The 20,617-nt window shown below is 52.1% G+C and overlaps 1 protein-coding gene across 5 annotated transcripts in view; it reads right to left on the reverse strand.

Annotated features, from left to right (window-relative positions):
• PAX2 (paired box 2) overlaps positions 771 to 20,617 on the reverse strand; it is a 90,056-nt gene continuing 70,209 nt past the window's right edge. For 3 of the 5 annotated variants that reach the window (XM_018041684.1, XM_018041682.1, XM_018041681.1), the window contains 4 exons: positions 20,358 to 20,484; positions 5,980 to 6,081; positions 3,672 to 3,758; positions 3,038 to 3,195 (listed from right to left, as the gene is read on the reverse strand). In XM_018041684.1, coding sequence (XP_017897173.1) covers positions 3,119 to 3,195; positions 3,672 to 3,758; positions 5,980 to 6,081; positions 20,358 to 20,484 — 393 coding nt within the window. In that variant the 3' untranslated portion in view covers positions 3,038 to 3,118. Of the gene's footprint in view, positions 3,196 to 3,671; positions 3,759 to 5,979; positions 6,082 to 20,357; positions 20,485 to 20,617 lie in introns of all 5 variants that reach the window. The other 2 variants (XM_018041683.1, XM_018041680.1) reach the window with 2 other exon arrangements.

The following is a 20,617-nucleotide window of genomic DNA, read 5'->3' on the forward strand; positions in this document are numbered from 1 at the left end:
GACAGACACAGTCAGCCTTCACTGGACACCTGGGCACAAGAACAGTCAGGGTGTCTGAAAAAACTACCAGTTCTCTCACTTCCCTACCCCTAGACTCACACAGGAACATGCAGACCCACGCAGAACAACAGAAATGAGAGCCGGCGACCGACTGCATAATATGCGCCCTCAAGATACACCCAGACCGCTCCGATCCTAGCGGCTGCTTGCCCAGGCGGAGACTCCGCAAGATCCAGGGGGCGCGCGAGGTCGCTTGAGCCCGCAGGTTCCCCGGGGTCTCTGTGGGACTGGATGCTGTCCTGGCCAAGAAATAAATGCGCAGCGAGAAAACCGGTGGCAAGCGTTTGTCGTCTCTGGGCGGTCTGGGGATGAAAACTGCGGCTGCGCGGAGGAGGGTGGAAGGAGACAGGACCGCAAAGAATCTCCCTACCACGCAGAGAGGGTCTCCGACGGCGAGTTCTGAGAGACTGCACCCTGAGTTTGGGTGTGAGTGGAGAGGTAGAGCGACCAAAGCACTCGAAGTTATTCTGAAGTTTTGCAAAGCGAAAACTCCTTGCTCCAAGGGCGGGGTGGGGGTCGGGTGGGGGTGGGGATGAGGGCGGGGGAGGGTGGCTTCTGATGCGCCGCCGATAGGTCTGGGCTACGGGGTGGGAGAGGGGTCGCAAAGGGAATGCAGCTGAGAGGATTATTGAGGGTTTATTTGAGATCGACTAGTATGAGGGAAGGCCTGTTCCAGAGACAGGTAGAGACAAACTTGGAGCCATGGGGAGTGACATACAAAATTTTATTATTATTATTTATTAATTATTATTTATTATTATTATTTATTTGTCATGTGCACAGAAAAGAAAAGAAAAAGAATCAAAACGAACCGACGCGCTGAAGGTGGCCAAGGAGACCAGAGCCATCCGGGAAACTTTCGAGGGTTCGGCTGGGTCCTGGGTTTGGGCCCCTGTCGCGCCAGCCCTACAGGGACTGGAATGGGCCGGGCCTCGACGTTTGAACCTCGGCTCCCTCGCCGCCCCGCTTGGGCCGCTGGAGCCTGGCGGGGCACCGGCAGTTCCCTTAACTATTCTCTTTTCTCGTTTTCCTTTTCAAATAAAAAGGCTCGAAGGAGAGAGAGATCTGGGCGAGGACTCCAAGCCTTTACGGATTTGTTCAAGGATTTTTATTTTTCACTTTTATTGACTTTGTTTCTGTTATTTCGAGTCGTCACGATCCACGGGTGAGGAGACATGCAGGGCGCATCGCCGCTACCGAGAGAGCAACTACGGGGCGGGGCGGCCCGGCCGCCGGCGGCCCAGAGCCCACGGGCACGGCCGCGAGGGGCGAACCAAGGGGCTGGAGTTGCCACCTCTGGTCTAGCCTCAGGGGGCAAGGCAGCCGGGGCAGGGCTGGGGAGAGAGGCCGAGGGAAGGACAGAGACAGAGAGACAAGAGAGACGAAGACTGAGAGAGACCGAGACAGAGGCGGAGAGAAGCAGAGAGCTGGAAAGGGGAGCGATGCAGAGAGATGAGGAGGAGAGAGCGAAAACACGGAATTACAGAGAAATAGCCAACAAAACAGAGGCGAGAGGAGTCCACAGGACCATGTTCGTCATTTTGCATAGAGATTTCTTTTCTTTCGTCATTTTTTGTAACATAAAAAAAGCCCCCCCCTCCCCCAGGACGTGCTGTGCTTTAGTGGGCGTGTAGCTGTGTTCCCCCCTCCCCCCCAGCGAGCGGCGACTCTCACAGCACAGACAGCGGGGCGTTATCTACAGGCAAGGCGGGCGGGCACCTGGGACTCTACCGGGAGGGGCGGGGCGGGAGGGGCGGGGTTATATACACGTGGGTTCGCCTTCACAAGACACACACCGTCTTTCTACAAAGCAGCAGCCTGTTGGGTGTTTTTGTTTTCCTTTTTGCAAAGACCATCATATTAAATAAATGTAGAATTGACTTTTTGCGGTTCTGTTCAGTTCCTGCCAGAGGAAGAGGATGGAGGTGGGTGGAGTGGGCAGCCCCCCACCTTCCACTCCGCGCAGCTCAGACGCCAGCTCACACCCTGCTCCTACCACCGGCGGATTGAGTCTGTGTCGGGGCGGGAGGCGGGGGTCATCGGGTAACTGCCTGGGGGGACCAGTGCCGCGGCCTGCAGAAGCTGGTCCTGAGGCAGGCACGGGGGCAGACTCAGGTGAGGGCGGCGAGTTAGGGAGGAGAGATGCAGAGCGACGTGGGATCGAAAAAGGACGGGGAGGAGGAGGAGCTGTGAGGTGGGTAGACGGAAGAGACGCCAAGGTAGGGGCGAGGCGGGGGCTGAGAGTCTGGTCACTAGTAGGAGCTGCCTGGGCTCTTGAGAACTGGGCAGTTCAGGTGGAGCTGGGAAGAGCCAAGGGTCGGACTCGGTGGGTGCGGGCTGCTGGGGCCTGTGTGCCTTGGGTCCCAACCTTGGAAACGCCTGACGATCCCCAAAGCGCATCCCTGAAGCCCGGCCCCCACGCCCCCATTCCATTCCACCTGGCAGGGCACACTCAGAAGGTAGGGGGCTATCTGGCTGAAGCCGGGATTCGGACATTTTCCCGAGGTCTCGGCAGGAGGCTCTTCCTCCTTCTGCAGAAAATCGTTTTGTTCTTCATTTCCTTTGCCCAGTCCCTCCAGCGAAGCCTCCCGGCGCTCGCCGGAGCGTCCGAGGCGGGCTGCTCCCGGGCTGGGCCAGGCTGCAGTCCGCGCTGATTGTGTGTCACAGAAGCGTGTCCCCCCGCGCAGCGGCGGGCCCGGCCAGAGTCCGGCGGTGCGGCTGGTGGGCTCCGGGCCAGCTCCGGCGAGGCGGGGACGAACTGGGTCGGGCCCTCCTCGCGACGCGGCGCAGTCCAGCAGGCGGGAAGGGGCGGCGGGCGGGGTTGGGGGCGGCGGGCCCGGGCCTGAGGGTCCCGCCCGCGGCTTCACTCGTCCTGTCCCGCCTCGGACGGGATGAAGTGAAGGGCTGGAGGGGTCTTGGCAGGGGGGTTGGGTCTGGGGCGGTGGCCGGGAGGCTTCGGGTCGCGTCGATCCTCCCTCCCTCCGGGGCGGGCGGTCAGACAGGGACGATGTGGAGGCCGAAGCTGTCGGCCTGAAGCTTGATGTGGTCCCCGCGGTAACTAGTGGCGGTCATAGGCAGCGGCAGCAGCGGCAGGGGCGGAGCCCCGGGGGGCGGCACTATAATAATAAGGGGAACCTGGAAGTTAACACAGGAGAAGAATGGGCTGGGTGAGAGGACAAACAGGAGAACAAAAAAGGAAAGAAAAGCAAAGCAGAGACCTCCTCGTGCTGGGGTCTAGCAGGATCCGTGCAGGGAGGCCTTGGCTGAGCTGCGGGGCCGGCTGCCCTCAGGAGAACTGCATTCACCGGGTGGGAGAGGGACCCGATCGGTGACCGCCGCCGCCCGACTGCGGACCTCGAAGGGGGCCCAGGGTGGGGCGGCGCAGAGCCTTGCAGCCGCCGGGAACAGAGCAGAGCGGAGGGAGGGGCGAGAGGCGCGGGCTTCCTCTAGGGATCCCGTGGCCTCAGAGCTGCGCTAACGAGCCTGCCCTGCTGGGCACCCAAAGGTCCGGTGGCGGGCTGTCGAACCCGCGTCCGGAAGCCGCACGGCCGAGCTGGCGGGCTGGCGGACCGAGACGCTGAGCCGCCGGCCAGCCAGGTGGCGGTACTCACTTAGTAAGGCGGGGTTGCTGAATCTCCAAGCCTCGTTGTAGGCCGTGTACTGGGGGTGGCTGTACGGGTTGCCGGAGAACTCGCTCCCTGCGGGAGGGCGGGGGAGTGGGGATCAGACAGGCGCAAGGCCAGGGCGGACCCGACGTGCCCGGCCAGGGGCCTCCCCCGGGTCCGAGGTGCAGATGCTTCGCCAGGCGGACGGGCGGAGACAGAACAATCCACCTGGTCCGCAGGGGGAGAGCCCGTGGTGGTGGTGGTGGTGGTGGGGTGTGTGTGTCTGCAGAAGCACCGACGCGCCTCCCACAGCACCGCGGAGGTAGTTTCGGGGCGCTCCCGCGGAAGCGCACCGAGTCACCCAGGGAGGGCTTGTTCTCAGTCCAGGGGCACCTACGCCCTGCGTTGGGGACCAAAGCCTTTTTAGTGGAGACTCTGGTTCGAGGAGCCACAGCCCCACAGCGTGGAAGCGGGGGAGGATAGTGAAGACAGGCTCTCGGGACGCTTTGTCCCGGAAAGTCCTGGGAATGGCATCTCAGCACGGTGCCAATGCGAGGGGTGGGGGCTCTGCTGGGAAACACTCCTCTCCCACCTTTCCCTCTAGAGATTTGATACGTGGGCCACGCAGCTGGGGAAGGAGGCGGCGGGAGGAGGCAGGTGGACTGCCCACGGGTTCACAAGGGGTGAACGGAGGGCCCCGTGGGCTGGGAGCCGTCGGAAGCGGCTTCCCTCCCTCCGCGCGAGAAAGGCCAGGCCCCCGGGTTTCCCCCTCGCCCTTTCTCCTGTGTGATGACCCCAGACTGTTTACAGTGATCCCTAACCGCGGGTTAAGTAGAGGAGAAGGGGCCCCTCTCGGAGAGGGAGCTGGGGTGGGGGTGGGGGATGCAGCCACTGGAAAGCCTGTTTATTGACGAGGAGGGAAAGCATGCGTGCAGCAGGATAATGAGCTTCTGAGCTCAACTGTGACCAAGAGGAACTGAGCTATCTCCTTCCCCATCGCTAATGAAACAAGTGTAATTTCCTCATCAGCACTAGATTCTGTTTAACGACTCCCCCCTTGCCACCATGAGCTCTCTGCGGCTCCCCTCACCCCCATCTCCTTGCAGACTACCACCCTCCCGCCCCAGCACCCCCATCTCTCTGAGACCTCCAGTCTCTACCTGCTCTTGCCTGGGACCTTCCCGGAAGAATCTCCTTGCACCCAACACTCCTGTTCCCCTACTTTAAATCTGGGCAAGAATTCCCCTACTCACACCCTCAACTCTCTTTACCCAGTTCCTCAGCCCCCTGTTCTGCAACACCAGGCAGCAATCTCCCCCTCTGCAATCCCACTCCCCCAGCTCTGCTGACCAAGGGTTGTCCCTGAAAGGCCCATCCAGGAATGGGGCCAGTCACCGTATTGTATCCACCACCCCCGCCTTCCATGAGAGCTGAGCTTCAGGGAATGGGCACACAGAGGGTGCCCAGCAGGACAGGATGCAGGGCCAGTGACTCTCATCCTCTTTAAGACAAGAGTTTTTTGGTGTTGATGTGAATAGGAACTTCAACTCTGGCTTCAAGCCCAGCTCCCAATCTGGGGTGAGGGGTTGGGGAGAGCACAGCCTCCAGGTGTAGTTACCAGATCCTACATAGGGCCCCTTTCTCTCTGATCCACACAGCCCGAACCCAGCTCCTCTCAGAGGGGGACAGGTCAGAGCCCCAGGAGCAGTGAAGGCCCAGGGCTCCTCTGAGACGTGGGGGTGCTCTAGGTTGTCTCTCTGAAGCCAGCCTCTCTGGTTCCTGCCACAGCCTGTCTTCTGTTCTCTCCTTAGGGACTGACTGCCTTCTCTCCCTGGGGTGGGGTTGCCTCCTGGTCTTCCCAGTGGGTTGGTGTGGACCAGGGTGGCTTTGTCTGAGTGACTGACATGCCCCTGGAAATGGTTCTTGGCTCCAAGTTTCCATGGAAACCAGGGCAGGCTCTTTCGAGCAGTGTCAGCTGGCTGGGGGTGGGCTAGGGCACTGAGGGTGGAGCTGAGGCCGAGTGCTCCCCGGGCACAGGCTGGGGTGGGTGGGTACTGCAGAGGGGCCAGGACATACAGGAGACTGCACACAGGGGGTACTTCTGCAGGCTCCCTCCATGGGGTGCCCAAGAGGGAAGGTGAGGGACCCCCGCTGTGGCCTCTAGGGAGACAGAGGGCTAAAACAGCAGTAGTTTGTGGGAGAGGAGATATTGGGTCTCCCCCCACCCCCAGTCTCAGACTACAGACCATGCAGCAGTTCACCCACAGTTCAGCTACCCCCACCTAAGTCAGGCAGCTGCAGCTCGGTCACATACCAGGCACCATTCCTGCCAGGGTGGAGGTGGGGTAGCTTCCCTGGCCAGTGGGGGGCACGTGAGGGGGGTAACCAGGCAGAGTGGTGCTCGCCATGTCACGACCTGGAAAAACACAAAAGGGGAAGGGGTGAGGCCTGGAAGAGAGGGGCCTGCCTCTGCTCACACCAGGGTACTCTGTGGAAAAGAAGCATTGAGTGCAGACACGTGGGAGCAGAGCTGAATGAGAAGGTCCAGGTGAGCCCTTACGTGTATCTAGCTTGTCACCTGAATGTCCCATGATCAGCTGTGTGTATGTACCTTGCTCAGTGTAGCTCTTTGTGTGTTTCTGTGCATGTGTGTTGGAGAAGGCAATAGCAACCCATGCCAGTACTCTTGCCTGGAGAATCTCAGGGACAGGGGAGCCTGGTGGGCTGCCGTCTATGGGGTCACAGAGTCGGACGTGACTGAAGCGACTTAGCAGCAGCAGCAGCAGGAGTGCATGTATGTGTGTTTGCCTTTGCTTGTGTCTCTTTCTAGCTCAAGCCCAGTTGGAGAAGGGAGGGAGATGACCTGGCTTTACTCCTCCTTCCCAGTGAGATACTCAGTTGTATCTCTCCAGTAGGAAAAACAACCTCTATCATCTTGCTCAGCTCTTCCCTCTCTGGTGCACATGGTTATTCCCTGTCCTCTCCAAGTGAAGCTGCAGGTGCTGGGCCTGGCGGGTGTGAAGAGCAGGGGCTGGCCAGTGGGCTATTTTCCTGTTAGTGTTTTTGACATTTAAGTGATAGAAAACCATCTCTGAAGCAAATCAGGAGCTTTGAGCCAGCAGTACAAGAAGATTAGACCAAGTATCAATGAGCAAAATCTGCTTTGCCCACTAGCTGCTAGACTTCTGTCCCTGGAGGTGTCTGTTGCTAAGAGTCTGGAGAGTGGGAGGAAGGGCTTTCCTATTGTCCAGGAGTGAAGGCGAAGCATGCCAGTCGGAGGGAGATACCCATGGACCACAGACATCTCTGGAACACAGCTGTTCCTGAATGGCTTTCCTTCCTTGCAGACCCCCTCCACTGCCATAAGCAGTCACTGCCTCCTTTGCAATTTAGCATGCTCCAGTCTCTAACAATAATTTGCCCACTCCCATACTTTCATGCCCTAGAGACTCATTCATGGTCTCCTGGGTCCCAGGTCCCATCTCTCCTCTCCATATTCCCCTTAGTCTCCTCTTCAGCCAGTGCCACTCTCCCACTCCAGTGCCTCTGTCCAACCCTGGGAAGAGGTGTGGCTGGAAGAAATCACAGAACTATGCATCTCTGGCCCACTTTCTTCTCATTGATGGCACTAGACCTCATCCTCCTGATGGCTATTCCAAAGCGCTTCTCTCTCTCTCCTTGACACTCTCCCCTTAAAGTTGACCTCACCCCCAACTTCCCTGAAATGTGTGAGTTTCCTCACTGCTACCTTAACACATCTGAGTGATTCATCCTTCCTTAAATAGACAAAGACACAGGTCAGGCCTTTGCATTCCCAGCTGCCTGTGAACCTCTTCATTAGCTGTCCCACTGTAACCTCAAACCTGACAGGAAAAAAAGTGATCGTCTTCCCCACAGTCAGTTCTACTGACCCATTTGAAGACCATCAGACCAAAACCTCTGGAGCTGTTCTTGACATAGCTCCCACCCCCTCGCCATATGAAGTCAGTCACTAAGTGCCATCAGTTTTCCTTAGCAATGTCTATTACATCCATCCTGTTTCCATTCCCTGCATTTGTGTTCCCTGCCTCCACATTCTTCTTCAGTCCATCCCACGTGTGGCTGCTTGGTTAGCCCTCATGAAACATTGCTTTCATCACATCACTTCCCTTGCAAAACCACTGCAGATTCTCTGTAGTCTATAGTTGGAGCGTCTCTCTGGCAGTCTAAAGCCTACCAGGCTTTCAAAGCCTCTCTGGTACTCTTCCCACTCAGCTCTCTCAGCTCTGATTCTCACCCCTCCTGGTTTCGTTTGACTGCTATCACTGGCTTGGGTGCTGCGAAATCTCTGCTTTTGCCATGTTATTTTCTTCTTACTATCATTTCCCTCTCCTTCCAGCTCAAGCCTTAAAACCCCTACTGTTCTACCTATCAGAGAAGTTTTCTCTCTTCTGAACTTTTCTATAATTTCTGTCCTCCATGTTTTACCAGTCACTATAGTTCACAAAGCATCAGCCCTATTGTTTGCTTCCTCAAACAGATCATAATGAAACCCTGTCTTCTGCTCTATCTTGCAGTTGAAAATATGGTAGATGCTCAATAAAAATTTACTGATTAATTCTCTACCAGTCTATTGGATTTAATAGACTTAATTAATGGACTTAATTCCAGGTGGGTTATATTGTTTTCTGTTTCATATACGTTGGTGTCCTTTGGACAGGAAAAGCTGAGCAAAATGTAAATTTTAAATCTGCTTTTTCTGTACAAATAGTTTAAATAATGGATTATGAATTTTTATAAGATGATGAAAGATTTATGTAGGATGATGAAAATGAGAGACTCATATGTTGTGAGTCAGCTTTATCATGCCATGGAATGACAGGCTTTCTACCTATCTAACATAGCTAATCTCTTACATTTCAAAACTGAAGAGTAGGACTGTCAAACAGAGATCACTTTGGACTCCCAGAGAGATAGAAGAATCTATATTTGCTTTGTTGTGGGTTTTCTTTCATTGACTTCTATTGTCAACTAAATGTATGACCCTCCTTGACTGTCTCTCAGTGGAGAGGACCAGAAGTAGACAAGTCAGCAACATCTATCAATTCCTAGGGAGATTAGTGATATGGCATTTTGTGGTCAAAAGAGTCCCAAGATAGAGGAGAGTTAGGGAGGATGTAGAGGCTTTTGTGGCTCAGATGGTAAAAGCATCTGCCTACAATGCAGGAGACCCGGGGTTCAATCCCTGAGTCGGGAAGATCCCCTGGAGAAGGAAATGGCAACCTGCTCCAGTACTCTTGCCTGGAAAAACTCCATTGACGGAGGAGCCTGCTAGGCTACAGTTCATGAGGTCGCAAAGAGGCAGAGAGGACTGAGCGACTTCACGTTCACTTTCAGAGGTTTTGAATTACAAGAATATGGAAGACCAGTTCTTGGTCTTCCAACCCTAATGGCCACAAAACAGCCAGGAAAAGGATGCTTCTTCTCAATAAACAGGAATTTAAATGCATTTGAAATTTGATTTTCAGCTGCATGGTTCTCACAGCTTGTTACACACAAATTCCTTGTACTCTAAGGTTGTGTCACACAATACCTTACCTAGCTTCAGGAGAGAAGAGGAAATGTGGGATAACCAGAAAGGTGTTTCCAGCTACCTGGAGGCACCTCTATGCAATGTTTATTTCCACTGGATTTTTCTCTTGCAAATGATCCAGCTTCCAGCCACAGAACTGTTGATTGAGAGACACATTTCTAAATACTATTTTTAAAAAACTGAATCTGGGAAGTGCTATTCAAATATTTTCGAAGTGTGAGATAAGAGACCCACGATGAGGAAAAAGCATAGAAAGCTTCCTGATGTTCTGCACACAGCTGTGCTTCTCCTCTCCTGGATTCTGTAACATCAGTATCACCACCAAGAAGTGCCTGTTCAGGACCCCTGAGCCAACAAAGGTATAAGCCACTGCATACAAAGTACTCTCAATGGCTTCATTAGCACACAGGTGACACCTGAAGAGCAGGAGCAAATTGACCAAACTCTTGCCAGAGCCATATATCCTTCTGGAACACCACTGTCAATAATGGAAAACACATACTGCAGGAAGTTTTCAAATTACTAAGACCATCATACCGTTTGCCCAGCAGCATTCTGTGAGCAAGCTTCTTTCAGTGAGTGAATATGAATGGGTAATGGAATCTGTGCAAGGAAGAATCAGCAGAGGACGGGGCCTTGCATTACTACAGATGAATGGACAAGCGGGAGTGGAGACGGACTCTAAAACGGTATGACAGCATAACCACCTTCTTCAAACAAACAGGCGGAAGTGCAGAAAGAGGAGGAAACAGCTTCCGAGAAGAATACGTGGCTATAAAATATGTATTATTTGACAGACTTAGGAAGCAGTCAAGCATTTGCTTTGCTCTCTGATGATGCCACGGACATGAAAGCAGTGCTAAGCATCACACATGAATAAACCCCCACATATTATAAGAGGATGGGCATTTCTCTTTGGATAATTGTTTCCTAAGATGACAAAGTTTTAAAGATGGAAGAGCCTTTGAGATGTTGGGTCTCACTTCCTTGTTTTAAAGTTAAGAAAATGGGGGCACAGAGAAGCATTGTGACTTTCCTATTGCTGCAGAGCTGGTAAATGACAAAGCGTGAAGCTCTGTCTGTACCACACTGCCTTTCAATGATAACATGAAGCCAGATCCTCCTCAAATGCACCAAAGAAAAGGAAAAAGAAGTCCTCTGACAAGCAGAATCTCATATTGTCACCACTGTTATTAGGATAAGGCAAGAAAAACAGGACACAAAGAACAAAATATTGACACTGAAAGTCTGCAGTAAAACTCCATGGGGTTGGGTATTAATCTCCTTTGAGAGTTTTCTGAAAAACAAAGAAGCTCTTCCAGAAACAGGAGTAGTTGAGAATCTAAAGTACCCAGAAGTGTTAGAAGCACTGTACTTGATGAGGATGTCTTCTCAGTTCAACTGCAGAAGTCCCTGAAGATTCTAAAGCCAATTTCTACAGCAATCACTACATCTGAATCAGACAGTGCACTTTTGTCAGACACTCCTTACCAAATGGGCCAGATCAAATCAACTGTTTGGGAGAAACTAACTGCAGTTCCTCTTACAAGTACAGAGAAAAGCAAAGTGAGGCTTTATTAAGAAAATTTCAGTCCCTGGTTAATTTATGCTACGTTGTCAGCTCTAAGATCCAAGGGCAGAGCTGTGTCTCTACTTGCACCTAGACTAGCTAGCATTCACTGAGCACCTACTAATTATGCTAGGCATTGTCCTAAATATTTTCTATTTTAATCCCAATATTAACCTATGGTGTTGATCTGGTTTTTTAAATCCACATTTTATAGATGAGAAACTGAACCTCAGAGGGGATAAGTATTGTGTTCAAGATTTCACAGCTCATAGATGACAGAACCTGGACTACAGAACAAGCAGTATCCTTGGAAATGGGTTCTAGGATGACATTCTCAACTACTGTAGACCCAGAAAATAGGTATTTGGTCCAGGAAAGTAATCTGGGATTATGCTAAGCAAATCCTTCCTACAATAGAACATTGCATCACTTCTTGTTTCTTGCATATTTCAAGTTCTTCCATTTTCTACAGCAAGTGTTTTAAACTGGGGATCACCGATCCTGTAGGGTATCACTGATGTGCTTTAGGGAGGCCATATAAAGCTATATATAAGATGTCACAGCTATACTTATGCCATATTTAGATGGCTTTTTATCATGTTCTCAAAAGTATTCATGACTCAAAGATTAGTAGGCAGTGTTTATTAAAAAAAAAAGACCAAAGACACTGGTTAGTAAGAAAGACACTGGTTTGTTTGAAACTATTTGAATGGTAGCGATAAACCAGATCATACAAAGAACAGTAGAATAACATGTGAAGAGACAGGAAGGCTTATCTCAAGTAAGACAAATGTCAGCATCCAGAAGACCAAGGAAATAATAAAAAGGAAGCCACCAAAGCAGCACAGATGCTTCCATTTAGTGATGGCAAGACAACAAGACTTATTAGACACAGATTTATACAGTGAAAGTTATATTCAATGAGCTTAGAGATGCCTTCCCTCAGCATCTTTCTCTGAAAATGAGCACTTTTGCTATCCACTTGACACTACGGAGGACCCTAAGGGGAGAAAACATAACTCTTGTTTTACTATCCTAACCTCAAGTTTTGTCTGCTTCTCATATGGTAGTGAAAATGAAGACATTAGATTGCTTCAAGGTTGGCAGTCTGTGCCTGCGTTCGACACAAGCGTTTATAATACTTTCAAGAATACACAGTTATTAAATTTGTAATTACTGTCTAAATATACTGTACATTTACATTTACTGCATCAATTATGATCACTTTAGGACCAATCCCAGTTATATAGAACACACCAAAGCAACAACTTTAAATCTGTAAAATATGTTTTAATAGGAGAGGGGAAGAAATTTCTACCTATTTCATTTTGTTCTTGATTTCCCAGGTTTCCAGATTCTCCAGAAGGTTTCTCCTGGGGGTCAGAGGTGCCTGTGTGAGGGCACCCAGCCCCAGGCTCTGCCTTGGCCCCGTAGCTCCTCATCCGGAGGTTGGCCTGCCCTGGGCTCCAGCAGAGGGGGCTGTTTCTGCAGCTCAGGGCGGTTGCTCTCCCAGCCAATCTGGCTTCCCACCCACAGCTGGACCTCTGTTCCCTGGGGTGTCCTGGGCAGAGATGCCACTCACAGCTATGTAGGGAGAATGAGGCCTGCACCTTGACAGCCAACCTGCTGGACACAGTCAGTCGTGCTGTTACTGCCCTTCTTCCAGCACACAGCCCCTGACTGGGCCACGCTAGCCTGCTGGCCCAGGGCCCCACAAGAGGTGCTCCTATAGCTCATCTGGACCATGGATGGAGCTGCAGCCTTAGGGTCCTGGGAGGACAGGGAGTGCGGGCAAGAATCGCATTCTCAAAGGACTGAAAGGGAAATTCACTATCCTCTAGTCTAAGTCCCTCATTCTACAGAGGAGGAAAGTGAGGCTCAGAGAGAGGGGACAACTTCCCTGTCCTCTCCTCCTTCACTTCCCCAGGCTACTACCTTCTCTGGCTCCACTAGCAAGTCGCAAGTGAAGAATGGAGTCTTTAGGCGCTGGCACTCTGGAGGCTGGGCCTAGGCTCGCTGATGGGCTCTCGGCCCCTCGTGCTGGGTGGGCAGAGGTTAAGCCTGTTTGCAGTCTCTCGATGCTCCAGGTCTCCCAGTTCCTCTCTGGCTTTATTTTGTTCTCTGAGAGCGCTGAATTGTCAGCTCTAATCCTTCCTGAAAGCACAGTGTTTTTCAGGCACTCTGTGTAAGTGAGACCCTAATCCCAAGGAAAACGGCCACTTAAGCTGCCAGAGCATTAGGCTGCTCTCTGAGCCTACTGCAAGATTTCCTCCCTCCCCAGCGGCTCCCGCACTCCACCGACTGGAGGAGGAGAGGGGAGGATTTCAGGCTGAAGGTGTGCAAAGCCTTCTCCGAAGTAACAACAGTGGCAGGGCTTGCCTCCCAAAGCTCAGGGCTGAAAAGGTGCTGGTTTGTTTGTCCCGAGGTTACAGCTCAGAACCTGGGAAGGAAGGGTTCTGATTACCCTGGGGTGGGGACCTACCTGTCACCTTGTTGGGGTGACTGGCTCTATAGGGGAAATGGCCTCTTACTTAGGTGACTCCGAGACCACCAGGGACATTTCTGAGTCCTTGGTGCCAATACATACCTATAACATTCACTGGGACACCACTATTTAGGGTTTCTGGTCCTTCAGGAAAGGCTGGGTTGACTGACTTCACTTTTACTTAGCCAACCTTTTCTTCTTAGTACCGAATAATGGAATAAATAGGTTTAGTGCTGGGGGGTCCCTCTTCCCACCTTTGGAGAACTCTCCTTTGGGACACTTCAAGCGTCTCTAAATATCTACAGCAGCAGAAAGGTTCCCTATAACCCAGCTAACCATGAAAACAGTGTTTTTTCTCTCTCTCTTTGTTTGGCTAGGTCATGCAGCATACAGAAGGACCCTAGTTTCCTGACCAGAGCCCAAACTCTCGCCCCCTGCACTAGAAGCATGGGGTCTTAAACCACTGGACCACCCAGAAGGTCCCAGGGAAGTTTTCTACTAGGCAACACTTTTTTCTTTTTTTTGTAGTTGGCTACTACGTGCGTTTGAAATAAAGATTGTTGCTTCCTCAAAAATATTTTGATTTAGATTCAAACTGTCCTCTCTCCTTGATCTCTAAATAAATCAGTGAGACCATGCTGTGGAGGGCCAAATACAGTCCATTTGGCATGCTCAGCCTTTGGGTCTCATGGATGGAAGGAGGAGATGAAGGGACGAGTCAAGAGGAGAAGTCCAAGGTAATGGGCCAAATTTGAGCTCAACTTAGAAGCCCATAGAAATACATCTTTGCTAAGATGCCAGAGAGCCCTTTATAACTTCTTCCTCTTCCCCATGCCTCCCTTCCCTCAGTGGCTCCATTAGCAGCCCTGGGTGCTTTTGTCCAAGGCACCCTGCTGGAGAGGGCAGCCCATCACTGCTGGGATAGCTGGTGAGCACAGTCATGGGTGTAGAATTGGGGCTGGAGATTAGGGTGGTATAGCTTTTATTGTGTTCAAATTTGACCTGACTCTCTCAGTCCTAGAGTAAATTAATGACTTTTATTTAAAATATCTTTTCCCTCTAGAGGTGGACTGGATGAAGGAGGAAGGGAAGGAGCCCTGATCCAATGACTCCCTAGGCTGCAGACCCACAGCACCCACGTTATCTGTCAATGTCTCATTGCTATGGAAATGCCCCCATAATTAAATCAGAGTTGATGTCTGGGGGCTGGTGGTCCTTGGGGATGTGTCTGGAGGCCTCAGGGATGTTTGGAGGAGGCTAGCCTCTTATCAGTGGGCCTTCTCAGCTGAGGAGAAGCCCTCTTGGCTTCATCCAGCCGCCATAGCAGTGGGCTCTATGACATGCTATGTGTCTGAAGTTGCCCTAGCCCTCTCCTTTCAAGGTTGGAGAGAAACTCTGATGTCTGTGCCCTAAATTCCTCTAGCTAATCAGGGGCTTTGAGCTGACAGACAAGGCTAGGAGACTCCCAGCCTCCTTCAGAAACATTTCTCAGCCTTTATTGCCCTCTCCTCCCCCAAGGGGCTGGCCAAGGGCTAAGCTGTTTGTTTTATGGAGGGAAATGCAGTCGCATTGGAAGGGGGTTGTTAACTACAGGAAAGAGGCATTTCCTAGAGGTCCTCAGGACTCCTGGAGCAAGAGGAGGGTTTCCCAGGGTCCACACCTCTATCTGCTAAAAGGCCACTTTTGCTCACCATCCCAGCTGTGGGTAAGGAGGCTGAACTTCTAACAGTCTGCAACCTTTTCTCAGAAGCTGAGCCCACACAACTCTCTCTAGGCCCCAGGGGCCAGCCCCTGATTTTCTTTGAACTTTGCCTTACTGGTTTCCTCCACCTCTGCTCAGATTTACCAGCTTCCAGAAGAACCCCATCTTCTGCTCCCTCCCCTGCCGTGGTGGTATTTCCTGCTTAGGCAGCATCCACATCTCCTCCCAGATCTCAGCTACAGGTTCCTGCAGAGCTGCAGTCTCTAGGCATCAAGAGAAATTTCCCTGAGCTCTTGAATAAAACCAGCTTATCCCCACCAGGATGGGGAAGCTAACAAGGCTTTTTAGAAATTTCCCCATAAGGAGGAATGGACCGTCCCTGCTACAGCTGTCCAACGTTCAGACATTTTTCCGAAAGGGAAGATTCTCTGCTGAGACTTAGCAGTATGGGAGCTTGGATAAGAAGGCGACAGGCTCTACTTTCAGGGGTGCCTGGGGGTCCTCTCTTTCCATGCCCCCGAGTCCCCAGAGAACACGATCTAGGTGTCTTCTCTGCCTTTTTAAGGTCACTATTACCTGCCTAGTTGCTGAGCAGTGGTGAGGAAGGGGATGTGAGATCAAGATCTGTGATTAACACAAAACATACTTTTAGATGGAGGAATAAATGACAACCCACTCCAGTATTCTTGCCTGGAGAATCCCCATGGACAGAGGAGCCTGGCGGGCTGCAGTCCATGGGGTCGCAAGAGTTGGACACAACTGAGTTACTAAGCACACCCACCCATACTTTTAGAAATAATTTTTAGAATTTTAAACACGCTTACTATATAGCTGCTTTTGGATTGTTCTGGATTGTTATTATCTCTAATTCTTGGGGGGTATTAATTGTTCTGCTTATTGCTTCTACTAACTCTCCCTCATAATAGTCTGTATATTCATATGAGGTCTGTTATTTGTTGTAGCGAGCTCATCTTTAGTGGTGGACTTGTTTCTGTGGGAGTCCCATGTCCTCTGGATTGTACAATGTCTCTGCAAAGAAGATTTGCCCTTGTCCTGCTGGGGTTTCTGAGTGGGTTACTATCCTGGACAAACTTGTATGTAAGTTCTTAGCTGGGAGTTCCTGCCACATCCCCATGGTGTAAATTTGGACTCCGGGTTAGGCTTGGGGTCTCCACTTCTTGTAGAGACATTACTTTGCCCTCACTTGTTTCCATGGGCCCTGGGATGACTCTGTGGTTTCCCTTTCATAGACAGTGTTGTCCTGCTTTGTTCCTGATTTATTCAGGGGAATACTCAGTTCTAGCTGCTGCTTCTCTGGGACCCAAGATCATGTTTTCTGCCTGGTGTGTTACAACCCCAGCCTCCTCCAGTTAGGGTCTGCCTCCAGTGTGGCCTCTCACACTTTGCTCTGGGTTTGAATCTCCCTCTGTTTCTGATACCAGAGGGTGAGGTTTGGTTGTGTATTAGCAACTCTCATTGTTATTTATCCAGCTGTGTTTTGGTGAGTTTAGCCTGCCTTGTTTCTGGACGTCTATCTCATTCATCTGTTACCTCCTGGGACTTAAAAGAGGGTGGGGAGAACTTTACTTGCATAAAGCCCCCTAGTGCTGAGCAGTGAGCCTCCCCAGAGGCTGTGAAGCTCACTCACTCAGGGCAGCAGCTCTGGGCCCAGTGTATCCCTCGGGTTATAGAGTGAGCATGGAGAACCGCTGCACAAGCCCTGACTCCCCCACACCACCTTGCTCCACTGGCGCTCCCGTGCAGGGAACCTGCTCTCATTATCAGGGTGGATCTTCACCCGGCAAAGGGACTCTCTAAATGCTCAGAAGCATCTCCAAGTGACTTTGGGAATCCTGAAACTAGTATTCATCTTACTCTCGCAGATCAACATCACTGCCAAGGTCCCTTCACACTCTTCTGCAGCTGCAGACCTGGCCAGGCACACAAGAGGAGTCACAGTGAGGAGGGCATGGGAAAGAGAGGCTCTTTTCTACCAGCGATGGGAGACTTGGAGGCATCAGCACACAGTCAGAACCAGAGTCCCTACTGAAAAGGCCCTGACTCAAAGGCCCTTGGGACCACTGAGGGGTTGATGGCAGCCCTGCTCTGAGGTCCTTTGAAAGGGTAAGAAGGTGGTAGAGGGTTGCCACAGCCAGGCAACCTGAGGAAGCCTGGGGCTAGAGTGCCTCCCACCCACTCTCTCATCCTGTTGGCCCCCTTTTCCTTATCACTTAGGAGAGACTCGGCTCTGTTCCAGACCAGCAGCCTAGAGCAGTGGGCTGGAGAGAAGAGATGCTGCTGAGCTGGAGCGGCCCAGCGGCGGAAGGGAAAGTGGGTGATAAATTTAAATAACCAGCTTGACTTGGCAGCTTGCTGAGTTGTGATGCAGTGAAATTAAAATCTCGGCAGAACTTGCAAACACTACCCAGAAAAATCCGTCTCCCTCTCTGGTTCCATGATGGAAGGTGGGGAGGGGAGGCATTTGGGCCAAGCCCCAGCCTCCAGCAGCCACCCTTGCTTGCAATGTGATTAGCTGTGTCCTGGCCCACTGGGCTCCACTCTCCCCTCCAAACAATAGTCCAGGTTCCTCTTGCTTCTCAGTCCTGACCTTGTGGAACAGCTGCATCAAGTGGCTGGTGAAGTTTGAAATCAGCCTCTAGTGCCAGGAGGTGGCAGGAATATCAATAAGGTTGGCTTGTCGGGTTGGGCTAGGGCTTCCTGAGCTGTTTCCTTAGGACTCACTTGCAGAGGTTTACAGCCTCAGCTGCCTGTCCCCTGGGAGGAAGAGGAGCTGGGGATTTAGTTTAGGATATGGGAGGTGAAGAGGGCTCCTCAAACACCTGAGCACATTCAAGCCAGACTGTGGCCACAGGATGCCCTCTCTCACCCAGAGCACACACCTGGCCAGAATCACCTGCTGGAAAGCTCCAGCCCTTTCCGCCCCCACCAAAGCCCTTCATACTCTCCAACCAAATAAAATCATAAAGAATCTTAGGGAGGAATTTTTTCAAATACACCAAAAGCCATTCCTGTATCCAAGCTGTGCTTGGAACCCAGTTCTAGATACCAACATCCTTCTAGAAAACTCACCTGAAATCTACCTCTCTGATGTCCGCTCTCTTTACATCACTGCTCACTACTACCTACAAACTCCTGGCCTAAAGGCCAACCTGGTGGACCCAACTCCTGAGATGGTCCAGGAAACCTCTGGGCACTGCCCTGTTTCTCACCTTGACAGTACCTCCAGCAAATTCTGTTCGTCCCCATAATAAACACATCATGAATCATTCATCTTTAATAGATTATGCAAATTAGGAGGACATAAAATCAACAAAGATCAATAACTGCAGCCATTTAATTGCCAGCAAAAACATTTTAAGAATGAGCATAATCTGTAGCCCTTTCTTGGGTAATGGCACCATTAATCCAAACCTTGGATCTTGGCCTAAGTGTAGAAAAATCATTCCCTGCCCCTTACCTCCTCCCATCGCCCCTCCCCCACTTCTCTACACACTTCTCTCTTTTTGGTAATTTCCAGTTTCTGAGCGAGTTTCCCCGTCATTACCACTGGTGAACAGCTCCGAATGTTAATGGTTCTGCTTTTGTTACTCCTCGCTTGATTGAAATGTCGCATACAGATTGAGATGTTAGTGCTAACTTGCCACCTGGGAATGTCAAGCTGGGTCTGAAATGAACTTTTCTCACACTTGGATCCAGATGGATCAGCCGGAGATGTTCCCAGGCTGAGCTGGGACCGTTCCAGGGCCATGGGGGGGAGGGGGGCGGGGGGATGCTCAAGGTGGAGGCACTTTTCTGCACCAGCCTGAGTTCTGCTGTAGGAACCCTGCCCCAGAGAGCCTTCTCTCCACTCCAGGAAGCCTCTACCTTCTGGATGGTGGCCCTGGGCCCAGGGAAGCATAGCTGGGGTTAGAGAAGGCTCCTGGGCTCTGATTTGCTGCTGCCTTAGGGTGGGCCACCTTTGAGAAGTGGCCACTCTAACTCTCAGCAGATCAGAAGAAACGTGACCCATCCTAGGCCATCACTCTTCCTTGGGTTGGAACGCCCACAGCTCAGAGAGCTTCTGTACTGGATGATGGACTGTCTCCTGCTGAGGGCCAGTGGGTCCTGTGCTGTGTCCTGACCCAGATTTTGGTTGTCACGCCCAAAAGCCTGTCCAGAGCTCAACTCTCTCCAGGCCAGGAACAGTGGGACTGGGACACCCCTTAGGGAGAATATGGAACAGCAAGCAACAGGGATCTCCCAAGCCCCCAGGTGGAGGATGGTGGCCGCTTGCAGCCTGTCTCAGACCTGAGGCGCGTTCAGAACAGCTCCAAGTTGGAACCTGTCCTCCAGTGGGGCCAAGCCCGCTCCCTATCTCTGCTGCTGGCTGCTTACAGCGGGGCTGCCAGGTCCCCATGCCACCTCCGCTCGCCTTGCTCGGCAAGTGATGCCTCAGCGTCTCCCAATCCCCACCGAGACCCTTCTCAGTCATTCTCTCTCCCAAGGAGCAAACGGCACATTGGCTTTATTGTCTCCAGAATAATTAGGTGAATTTTAATAACACCTCGATGTGTGTCTCTCCCACTTGGGCACTTTCCTGGCCCGGAAACCCTTTTCTGCAGTGCCAGCCCGCAGCTCGGAGGCCAGGAGTGTCATCAGCTGGGCCCTCCACTGCGCCGCACCTCAGCCTTCTTCCCCTCTAGCTGCCTCTGCTGCTCTTCATCCACCTGGATTAGGTGCCCTGCCCCCTGCATGGAGGGACGGGACCCTGTCTGGCCTTGAAACCAAGCCTTGGTCTCAGTGATGTCTCTGAGAAGCTGGAGAAGGGCTGAACTAATTGAGCTTATCTATTACCACAGAACCGGATGCCATGCCCTGAAGCCCAAAGCCACAATTTTGGCACTCCCGGGCCGCCCAGAGGAGAGGGACACAGGTCCTCCAGGAGACTTGGGGACACGGGAGTGTGGAGGCTCAACACTGAATGGGCACTCAGGCTCCATTCTTGCTGGTCTAGCTTATTTACCCTCCTTCTCCCATGCACATCCTAGCGAGAGGCTCATAATTCTCACCACCTTGGTAGAGGCAAGGAAAAAAGGCACAGAAAGAGGCAAAAGGATGGGCAGAGCCAGCTCTAACCCCTCCTGGCTTTGACCTCTCCAGGCTGCAGCACACAGAGAGCCTGCCCATGGTGTTTTCTCCCACATCTGTACACATCTGTTGAGGAAGTGCCCTGGCTTTTGGAGACTCGCTCTTTCTACAGAGATCATGGCAGGGAGCCCACTTGTCACACTGGGCCCCAGATGGCATAGGCTGAGGCGCCCCCACTGAAAGCAGTTTCCCCACCCTCCTGGAAGCCCCCTTACCGGTCACAACAGGGTATGTCTGCGTGCCTGACACGTTGCTGCCCAGCTCGGGGTTGGTGGATGCAGATAGACTCGACTTGACTTCATCAAGCCCAGGGGTCAGGGCTGGGAGGGAGTACTCATTCCCCTGGGAGGAGAGAGAAAAGAGACAGCTCGCTATTGACGCACACATGCGGAGAGAGGCCTCGGTGTGCAGATGGGGAGGAGGGACGGGGAGCCCTCCCAGATGGGGTGGAAGGAGCTGGCCAGGCAGAGGGCGG

Source organism: Capra hircus, chromosome 26 (genome assembly GCF_001704415.2).
Source record: "Capra hircus breed San Clemente chromosome 26, ASM170441v1, whole genome shotgun sequence".
In the NCBI taxonomy this organism is placed as follows: domain Eukaryota; kingdom Metazoa; phylum Chordata; class Mammalia; order Artiodactyla; family Bovidae; genus Capra; species Capra hircus.